This window comes from Suricata suricatta, chromosome 12 (assembly GCF_006229205.1).
Source record: "Suricata suricatta isolate VVHF042 chromosome 12, meerkat_22Aug2017_6uvM2_HiC, whole genome shotgun sequence".
Taxonomy (NCBI): domain Eukaryota; kingdom Metazoa; phylum Chordata; class Mammalia; order Carnivora; family Herpestidae; genus Suricata; species Suricata suricatta.
Genome location: NC_043711.1, coordinates 100,118,832 through 100,129,402, shown reverse-complemented (window position 1 = coordinate 100,129,402; position 10,571 = coordinate 100,118,832). Strand labels below are relative to the sequence as shown.

Below are 10,571 nucleotides of genomic sequence, written 5' to 3'. Positions count from 1 at the left end.
GGCCGACCCGGTCGGACGCCGCGCTCCTATAAATATCGCGCGTGCGCCCGCCCGGCGCCCTCCCGGCTGCGCGAGGACGGACAAAGTTGTGCGCAGGGAGTCCGGGCACGCGGCAGCTGCTGCGAGAGGACCCCGCCGCTGAACGCCCCGCGCCGCGGAACCGACCCCGCGAACCTGCGCTCTCCGCGCCCGGGACCCCGCCGGCTGCCTCCTACCTGCGGACGGCCGAGAGGCGCCGAGGCGCGGGGGATTTTTGACCAGGCGGAAGTGGGAGTCGCCAGAGTCCTGGCCACGATCACAGCCTCGCGTTCTTCTCAGTCCGGGAAACACCTTCTGCCTCTGTAATTCGTCCCTGCCGCAAGCCCGCCGCGTCCAGGACCGACCTCTGCATCACTCGGCACCCACCAGCCCCCTCCACCCCTCCAGGCTTGTTTTGTTTTGGAGCCTCCTTTGTTTTTCCTGCTCCGTCGTCCACCTGGGGGTGCTTGGGTTGGGGGTGAGAATTTATTACCATTTTCCTCTTGGAGGTGTGAATGTGGGGGTTTGGTGACTTTTAGATGTCCAGGAGCCGGGGTGGGTGCAGGGGCCCCAGGCAGGGCTGATTCTCGGGCGGAGGAGGGTGGGGTAGGGGGTTCTGCATGAGCTCCTTAAAGGACAAAGGTAACAGAGCCAGCGAGGGAGCGCGAGCGGAGACTTTGACTTCAAACCACAGGCTCGGGGGAAGTGTGCGCGCCGCCGTCCCTGCAGCACGGTCGATCTAGCCTCTGGCGTCTTCCCGGCGGAGCGCCGGGGTCCCGGGAAGCAGAGCGCCGGCGGGCTGCGGCTCGCGCACGCCGCTCACCATGGGCTCCGGGAGCCGGGCGCTGTCCGTGGTGCCGGCCGTGCTGCTCGCCCTCACCCTGCCCGGGCTGCCCGTCTGGGCGCAGAACGACACGGAGCCTATCGTGCTGGAGGGCAAGTGTCTGGTGGTGTGCGACTCGAACCCGGCTACGGACTCCAAGGGTTCCTCTTCCTCCCCTCTGGGGATCTCGGTCCGGGCGGCCAACTCCAAGGTCGCCTTCTCGGCGGTGCGGAGCACCAACCATGAGCCGTCAGAGATGAGCAACAAGACGCGCATCATTTACTTCGATCAGGTCAGACCCCGAGGGATGTAGGGCACCGGGCGTGTGTATGCATGGTGGCCGAGGGTGGGGGGTGGGGGCGGTCCCCCGACCGTCCACACTGGGGCTGCCTGCTCAGGCTCAAGTTGATCTGACTGGGATGTGGGCACTCGCCTTCCCAAATATGCCTGGGTCTGAAACTTCTGCCTCTCCCACCACCGGCCCGGCCCGCCTTCCCTCCCGGCCTGGGACAGCGGGAGAGAGGCCGCTGCCCTGCAAGGAGAGCGAGCTCAGGACGAGTTTCCCAGCAACAGGTCCATAGGAGCTGGCGGGAGTCTGGTCCCCAGACCTCGCAGTCCCTTGACCAGAGCTTGCCGCCCTCCGACCCTCGTTCAGACTCCTTGCGGGTGCCGCCGCCGTGGTCCCCCGGTCCCCTCGCGGTCTCCGGATCTTCTCCCCAAAGAGAGCTTTGCGGGTCCACATTCTCTGCAGGGATCTCGCACGTGTGGCCGGAGAGGGTGGGCAGCGCCGGCGCGGGCCAGATCTCACCCACCTTTCTGCGGCCAGGATCCCCAGACACGTTGCAGGCGCCGCTGCAGCGGAAAGCCTTCCCCTGGTACTCGGAGAAAAGTTGTGGAGGGAAAGGAAGGGCGCTCCCGTTGGGAAGAAGCCGCTGCTCCCTGCCCCTGTTCCTGTCCTTTCTGAGAATCGCCAGTTCCCAGGGAAAGACAGACTTTGGGGTAGAGGGCAGGAGATGGGGAGGAACTGATGAAATCTGTGGCTTCTGTTTAGCGGCCGGAGCTCTGGGGTTTGGCTGATGAGAAACCCCAGGGCATCGGCTTCGGTTTCGCCAGGCATCCTACAACTGAAAACGGACTCCGGGGTTGTAATTTCAACCCTAACAGCAGCCAGAGTCTCTTTAGTTCCAGAGGCACTTGTATAGTTCACAGTTGTATGCGTAGTCACACGTGTAGAAGCACAGGTTAAGTGGCACTGCAGCATGTGTCTGGGAAGGGATGAGGTGACATTTCCATTCCTTACTTAATTGTTTCTAAGTAATGCACTTTCCAGCTGGCCAGACAGTGAATGCTTCTCTGGGGCTTCCTCTCAGAGAGCTATAATTTTTAAAGAATTAAGCAGTCCCTTTGGGGTTTTGGTGCAGTATTTTCCATCTTGATGGAAAGAAAGTCTAGCACAGCCCTGGGTTGTATTTCAATGCATTTAATTAAATGTTGGACGATTGTGGACAATACACTGAATGGTGCATTCTTTTCCGTGACCTTTCCATCAGTTAGAAAGAGAGGAATTGTTTGTTCTTCTGTTGGGAGAGCCATGCATCTTAGAGACCACAAGACACATTTAATTATGAATCTCTCTGTGCTTGGATGCCCTAATTACAGCATAGAGTCAACATCCAGCCTTATGTGTAGTCAACACTAATCAGCCATTTCCATTATTGCTAATGAATTATGCTACTTGTATCTGATTCAGGAAGTCCCCACTAAGTACCTCAAATTATTTTAAATGCACTTGAAAAAAAAAATCCTTGCAACATCTCCGTTGGGGAGCATCGCATAGCTGGTGATTGCCTGGTGAAAGCTCACTGATCATCAGGTCAGAGGAAGAAATCTGATGGTTACTTGGGAGAAAGTGAAATCTCAGAATAAAATTATACACACACATGTATTTTAAGTCAAGGGTTGAGCCTAGTGCATCTACCTGACCTGTTCACTGCGTTCTAGTTCATTCCTTAGAGGTGATAGTACATTTTAGGGAGTTATGCAAAAGGCTTAATATTGGCAGGAATATAGTGTCACAGGTTGCCATTGATACGGTAGAAGTGTGTCTTTGTAGGGACATTTGATTTTTGTGGGATGCCAGTTATAGATTTATTTCTTGGGGAGAGTTAGATTAAACTCCAGTCATTCTACAACTTCCCAGCCCCAACCATTCTTACTCTCTTTCCCACAGGAAGGGACTTCCTTATGTGACATTTGCAAATTTGGCTTATGAGGTCACGTCTTGAGATTCAGAGTTAAGTTCATAACCAGTAGAAACAGGCTGCCTGTCTTGCAATGCAAAGTGCATCGTTGCTTTCTTAGGAAACAGTGCCTTATTTTACTTTCCATTTTCGACTCTTGAAGTTTACACAGAGAGCAGGCGGTTGGTAAGAGAGTAACGGATAACACTGGCAGGAACAGAGGAAGGCCACCTATTTTACAGCCTGTCTTTATTCATGCTCCACTTTTTGGCAGCCTGCAAAGGGCTGAGTCATTGCCAAAATGTTATAATTAAGGCCTCGATGGCACAGGAATGAAAAAAATGGCCATGGATCTTAGGAGAGGTTTGGTGGGGGCCCGGGGGAGGGCCAGACGTTCAGATCACTCTGTGCACTATTCAGTGTCATGGATTATGTCACACGGTGGAGGCAGTGCCCGGCCTCTGTGTGAGGGGTCCAGGAGTGACTGCAGAGAGCCCGTGGATGCCGATTGGCTGTCTTGGAAACGTCATCTCTGGACATTGCAAAGGCTTGTAGAGGATGGGAATAGAAATACAGGGCAGATGCCTTTTCTCTGACTCTCAAGGTAAAGCTAATATTGCGAAGCCCTCACATGGTACCTAGATGTTTCCGGAGCCATCAGGCCTCGCTGGAAATTGAGGCATGAATGCAAAGCAGTCTGTTTTTTCCCCCCATACCTTTGAAAAGACAGAAAAACCTTCCATTACCCAAATCTATTTTCCAAGTCACTAAAGAGGAAAGGAGTAGGACCCAGTGTTTTTGTCTCTATGGTTTCTTAAGCTACTTGTGAAAGAGATAAAGGAGAGAGAGAGGAAGAGGGGGAGAGAGAGAGGGTGGGAGGGAGGAAGGAGGGAAACTTATTTTAGTTACAGAAGAGAATATTGTAATAATTTACTGTTCTTTATTATTTTTTATTTGTAGATCCTAGTAAATGTGGGCAATTTTTTCACCCTGGAGTCTGTCTTTGTAGCACCAAGAAAGGGAATTTACAGTTTCAGCTTTCATGTAATTAAAGTCTACCAGAGCCAAACAATCCAGGTATGTGTTTTGACCTGTTCCCTCCCTACCCCCAAACACCAATGTTTATTGGCAGTGGTTGTGTTTTTCAGCGTTTATCCAAAGATGTGTTTTCATTGTAAAAATAAACAACCATCTTTATAGTTTAAGACAATTAATTTTCAGTTTTCTTCTTTATAGCATCCATTAAGGCTATGACAAGAAACATATAGAAAAATAAACAATCGGATTTATTACCTTCATAACAACCAATTGTTTAAAAAAAAAAACGTGGCTTTGTAAAAACTCAGTGACACAAAACACTTTATAAGACCCTGACTTCAGTAAACGCGTGTGCAAAAATGATCTGAACTTCAGTTAAGGCACGTGCAAAAATGAATCTGAAGAAAGTTGTAAGACTAGCTGAGCTTTACAAGTACATGTTATATGAAACGAATTTGCCTTCCTTGTTGAACTGCATGAGATACAGTTAACCGTTGAGAACAAATCTATGAAGCAGCAAACTACTCAGTGTACATTTTACAAAGGATGTTCTCCAAGTATGGTTTAAATCGGGGGCGCCTGGGTGGCTCAGTCGGTTAAGCCTCCGACTTCGGCTCAGGTCAGATCTCACGTTCGTGGGTTCGAGCCCCGCGTCAGGCTCTGTGCTGACGGCTAGCTCAGGGCCTGGAGCCTGCTTCCGGTTCTGTGTCTCCTTCTCTCCCTGCCCCTCCCCCTCTCATGCTCTGTCTCTCCTGTATCAAAAATTAATAAAAAACATTAAAAAAATTTTTTTTAATCGTTTTTCCTCACTTACTCTGATGCTAGGGAATTCTTAACACATTTCAGTTCCACAGTTAGCACTGTATTTTGTGTTGTGCTTTCTCAGGATATAGGCTTGACCTCACACCCAAAGGCTAGTTCTGATAATATCCAAATGTGCTAACACCCAACAGCACCAATGCGTGCCTGTGGAACTCTAGTATCCTTTTTATCTTATACTCAGTGTTCGTGTTGTTTATTGTTGCCTCATGACTGATAGATTACAAATTCTTCTACCACTTTTACATATCCTAATGAATGGACACATTTATCATCCTTAGATTTAATTAAGATGTGTTTTTTTTTTTTAACACAAAAGGAATGAATATTTAGTAAACAAGTTTACTAGCATGGAAAAGCTTTCCCCAAGCCCCAATATTTAGAAATGTGTGTCATATTTAACATAGTATAGGCAAAATTGTAGTAGGGAGAAAAGTGAATACCTTTGAGTTTATTATTTGTTAATAATTATGAGTTTATGAATTTTTGATTCTGTAATTACCCATCATTAAAATCTTCAGTAGTAGTGGTGATCACTATTTTTTAAAAAAATGTTTATTTGTTTACTTTGAGAAACAGAGTGAGAGCGAGCAGGAGAGAGGCAGAGAGAAGGGGGGAGGGAATCCCACGCAGGCTCTCTGCTGTCCGCGCAAAGCCCAATGCGGGGCTTGAACTCAGGAGCTGTGAGATCATGACCTGAGTCAAAATCGAGAGTTGGACGCTTAACCCAACTGAGCCACCTGGGTAACCCCAGGCAGGGGGCTCGAACTCATGATCTGTGAGATCATGACCTGAGCTGAAATCAAGAGTCAGATGCCAAGCCAACTGAGCCATTTGGGCTCCCCAATCACTGCTTTTTAATACACATTATCAGGGAAAACAGAAAAAGAAACCATAACCCTCCTCCACCCAGCCACCCACCTCCCCACCCACCCCCACATTCCATAACTTCAGATGACTTTCAGCACTGTCCCTGATGTAGCTGACTAGTAACCTGAAAGGACGCTGGTAGAATCTTGCTGTCTCTGGGTTCATCAGAGCAAGGGATGCTGGGCTTCTTTTTACTAATATACCGGGAAGCCTCAGGCTCGCGTCATTACCAGAAGGTTGATGTTGAATATGACAAGTAAGTAAGACCACAAGCTTCAGTTACGTGTTGAAGGGAGGCCAGTTGACCCGAGGCCAGGTTGCTCTCCAAGGGTGGTATTCTTCCATAGGCCTCCCAGGAAATTTCTATGGGAGATATTAAAAGAAAAGTTATTTTAATTTAAAAAAAAATCAGCTCAGTGGACCTACTCAGTACGTTGCCACCACAGCGAGGATGAATTTACCGAACATCAGATATTTTACCGGGTCTCTTGCCTTTGGCATTATTCATTAGCCTCAGTCAATGTTTTCAGTGATTTTTTTTCTTCTTCTTCTTCTCGTAGGTTAACCTGATGTTAAATGGAAAGCCAGTAATATCTGCCTTTGCTGGGGACAAAGATGTTACCCGTGAAGCTGCCACCAATGGCGTGCTCCTCTACCTGGATAAGGAGGATAAAGTTTACCTAAAACTGGAGAAAGGTAACTTGGTTGGAGGCTGGCAGTATTCCACGTTCTCTGGCTTTCTGGTGTTTCCCCTATAGGATTTGATCTCTGCGCGATGTTGATCCAGGGGAGGGGTGGCCCGCCCCTGCGTTATTGGAAGATCATTTGCTCATCATTGGATTGATGTCTTTTCTCGGTTTCTCATGGGTGAATATGGATTCTCTTTAAGGATGCTAGGCCCGTCCGAACCAACACAGTCTCACAGATTATTTTCGTGTGTGTGTGTGTGTCAGTAATACTTGGATGGGCGCTCACAACAGACAATACCTATCTGTGCTCAAGTGTAACAGTTTAAACGCTCTCTGCAAGGTTTATCCTGAGTTTAATTTCCTGGGATCACTGAGTTCGTTGCAGATGTGGAATTTTCTTTGTTTTTAAAAGACTGGCGACCGGGTCTTAAGAATTAGAAAACTCTCGAGTTCTGACTTCAATCAACGGTTAGTGTGATACTGCCAAAGAATTGTATGCTGTGCTGATATATTGGTTACACTTGTTTTTTTTCTTTGGAATTTGTCTGTTTTGTTCTCTTAAGGTAACTGGGAATTGTTTTTTCAGTGACTGGCTCTGTGACTTCTCTACAAATAGGGTAATGAATGGCTTGCCCACAGATTTACCCTACGAGATCACCAACATGACTTCCCTTAACAAAAAAGAATGCTTCATAGTTGTATTTTAATTATATATGTGAAAGAGTCATATTTTCCAAATTATATTTTCTAATAGGAAGAATAGATCATAACTCTGACAAGGAAAAAAAGTCGCTTACCCGAGTTCTAAGTGCTCAGCCCCCCAAACCTCCACCCAACCACCCTCCTCCGCGGGAAATCTTATACTTTCTTGCTCAGCTTGAATTAACATGATTGATAATAACCACTTTATTAAAAAACCTAAGGGATTTTTTTCCCCTGAGACATGACCACTTAATTAACTGGAGATGGGCTACCCCTGTTTTTAATTATACCTATTTTTCAAGCCTTCTGTTGTGTTTGGAAGTATCATCTGGTTTTGCCTTAATTCCTTGGATTGTATATATTTATCTGTTTAGCTAATATTAAATCCAAGTATCCCATATCTAAACTTAGTGCAATATCTTATTTTGTCTTTTGTACAGGTCATATGAACTCACAAAATTATTTATGTCTCTGTCATAGAATAAAGGTTAATATATGTTAGCCAAATTGTTTTGTCCTTTTGGTTCGGGAAATATGTATTCTACGTCGTTTACTTCCCCTTTCTCACCAACCCTTCTCTCCTTCCCCCGTGCCCCAGCCCCATCATTGCTTTTCCTGGGAGTTTTTAAGAAAAGCTTTTTGAATCTGGGGGGAATGTCCTTTGAATTGGCACAGGAAGTCTTCCGGTGTTTAATGCATTCAAATCCAGGAGTTGTCAGCATGCCAAAAGAGAATCAGTGGACTTAGTAAACTCTTCTTTCAGAAGGGACTTAACATTTGATAGTTAAGGTGAGAAAATGTGCTAAAATCTCGTGAGAGTGCTCAGTGAGTGCGTGGTGAGGAGGCCACAGATGACTCAACATGAAGCCTTGGGGGGAAGTCCCGCCCCTTTCACACGACACTAAAAGACAAACGGAAGATTACAGGTTTCTTTTGTAGAGGAACTATTATTATTATAGATGTCTCATCTGGAGATTTGGCTCCACTTCCCAGTCTTTTCTCAATTAAAGCAATTAAAAGGGCCCCGTTTGTAGACGGTGGCAGCGAGAAGGGTGTTCGAGGACCCTGTGAGAGAAAACACATGAGCAGGTCTTCCCGGATAATTGTGATTAATCACTGAGTCAAAATACTCATTCATCACAGGGAGGCTCTCCTCCTTCCTCAAGAAGAATTAGCTGGAGATGTTGGCATTGGATCCTCAGTGTTTTGCTTGGCAAGTTATTCTTCAGCCGGCTTCCAGTCAGAAGCGTTCCTCCTCCGTGGCTGCGCCGTGTAAGGAAGCAATATTGCACGGGGACCTCCACCTGAGAAAGTGCGGCGTCCTCTGCAAATACACCTGCTCTAACGTAACCCTTCCCCCGGCTCTCTGTATTCAGGGTTTGCGTCTGTGCCTGGCAGTAGACTGGTTTGTGCTCGAATAAATCCACTATTAGTCATTGTTTTCGCAAAATGGCTCAAGGGTATTTGAATTAGTAATAGACACCTATGATGGACCAGAGAGAACGTGGCGCTTCAACTAAATAGACCCGTGTAGCAGCGTCTTTTATAAACATGCTTGTGGCCATCCTTTGGGGTTTGCTCTGATTTTTCTGAATATAAAAGAATGTCGTCAAAGGGCTTGACTGTGATTCCTGAGCCTCATGTAGATATTTTGGAATGCAAAAGCCACTCAAAACCTCCCAGAAAAAAATTAATGTAACGAGGCACACAGGGGCACCTGGGTGGCGCAGTTGGTTAAGCATCTGACCTCAGTTCAGGTCATGATCTCACAGTTCATGGGTTCAAGCCCCGTGTCGGGCTCTGGGCTGACGGCTCAGAGCCTGGAGCCTGCTTTGGATTCTCATTCTCTCTCTCTCTCTGCCCCTTCTCTGCTCTTCACATTCTTTCTCTCTCTCAAAAATAAACATTAAAAAATAATTTTAAAAAGAGGCACCAAAGCTGTGGCCATCAAGTGTGGGAGGGCACCTACAACAGGCAGGAAGCCCAGTAGAGAGAGCAGACATCTGATTAATGAGGTCAGAATAAAAGCCTTAGTTCTTATCCAAAGTGGGTCCAGCGAGTTAGAGCTACCCAGACATCGTGGCTGGAGAGGTAAGATTGAAGTGAGGAAACAGAAGGGACAGAATGATTTAGTCCTGGGAGCATGGATTTTGGACAGAGATTGGATAGAATTCTACAACCTTCACTTACTTTCCAGCTGTGTGACTTTGGGCAAGTTCCCTCACCTCTCTGAGCTTTCGTTATTTCATTTATAAACAATTTCATTTGTAAACAACACATTGTTTTGGGAATTTAATAAGCCGTGTTCAGTGCTTGGTACCCTGTAAGGAAGCTCAACTACGGACTACTGTTATTACTAATGCTTTAAGCCCTAACAGTGCCAAGAGCAAGTAGGTCAGAAGGTTGGCATGGTGAAGGGTCAAAAATTGAGCATGAGTGGGACGGGTTGAAGGCATCAGAAGTACTTCTAGAAATGGAGCCAGATGCTTCCCTGCATACTCTATGACTTGAAACTAGGTTTCAGAAATTGCTCGGTCCACAAAAATGCTAATTGGACACGGGATTTGCATTGGCGCTGTCCACATTCATCAGTGCCAGCACCGCTCCTACCTAGGGGTTCCCAATCTCCTTTGACTGTTCCTTGATCTATTGATCGACAAACGCAAGCAGTTGTCCGTAGCAAGCGTTTTCTCCTGAACAGAATTCCAAGAAAACAAAAGTGGAGGAAATAAAGAGCTAGTGTATAGCATCTCGCTGATTCCAACTTATTTTAGGGTGTTTCCTGTGACCCCAGATTCTGTTGGAACATGATTATCTAATTAAAATTTTGCTTTACTTCTTTTTTCTGTTTTCTTCTTTTTTTCTTTCTGATTTTGAATTAAGTCTGTTTCTCCCTTTCCTTTTGGTTTCTGGAAATTGAAATAGCTTCATCTCTTCTTCTGACCTTTCCTTTTTAGCAAGTTCCTGCTTTACATTTTGAAATAAATCTCTTCAACTAATGTTGAAATTATCCTTTTTTAATTAAAACAATTTTTAATGTTTATTTACTTTTGAGAGAGAGACACAGAGAGAGAGAGAGAGAGTGAGCATAAGCAGGGGAGGGGCAGAGAGAGGGAGACACAGAATCTGAAGCTGTCTCAATCTGTCTCTCAAAAATAATAAATAAATATTAAAAGAATTAAATAGGTTTCACTGTCCTCTGTCTTGCAGGCCTATCTTTACTATGTGTTTCAAATGCCTTAGAAAAAAAAAAAGATGGGTTTTTTTTTTTTTTGCCCCATCCCAACCTTTCTATAGATAACTCCTTTGTGAATTTTTAAAATTTTTTAAATTTATTTTTGAGAGACAGAGAGACAGCAAGCAGGGGAGGGT

At 46.2% G+C, this 10,571-nt stretch overlaps 1 protein-coding gene across 2 annotated transcripts; it reads left to right on the top strand.

The window, feature by feature from the left end:
• Nucleotides 1–668: 668 nt before the first annotated feature.
• Nucleotides 669–8,649, top strand: CBLN4 (cerebellin 4 precursor). Of its 2 annotated transcripts, XM_029917092.1 has the most exons (4): nt 669–1,133; nt 4,042–4,158; nt 6,369–6,504; nt 8,343–8,649. In XM_029917092.1, exons 1-4 carry the CDS (start codon nt 843–845, stop codon nt 8,372–8,374), a joined length of 576 nt encoding a protein of 191 aa, XP_029772952.1. In that variant the 5' UTR covers nt 669–842; the 3' UTR covers nt 8,375–8,649. The 2 variants fall into 2 exon arrangements, with proteins under 2 accessions (XP_029772952.1, XP_029772951.1); XM_029917091.1 differs by lacking the exon at nt 8,343–8,649 and having other exon boundaries at nt 6,369–7,700.
• The last annotated feature ends 1,922 nt before the right edge of the window (nt 8,650–10,571 follow it).

Excerpts from the sequence above, each read along its gene's own strand:
- CBLN4 (XM_029917091.1), top strand. The coding sequence starts at position 843 with ATGGGCTCCGGGAGCCGGGCGCTGTCCGTGGTGCCGGCCGTGCTGCTC. Across the intron at positions 1,134-4,041 it reads GCATCATTTACTTCGATCAG|ATCCTAGTAAATGTGGGCAA; the intron begins GTCAGACCCCGA and ends TTTTATTTGTAG. Across the intron at positions 4,159-6,368 it reads ACCAGAGCCAAACAATCCAG|GTTAACCTGATGTTAAATGG; the intron begins GTATGTGTTTTG and ends TTCTTCTCGTAG.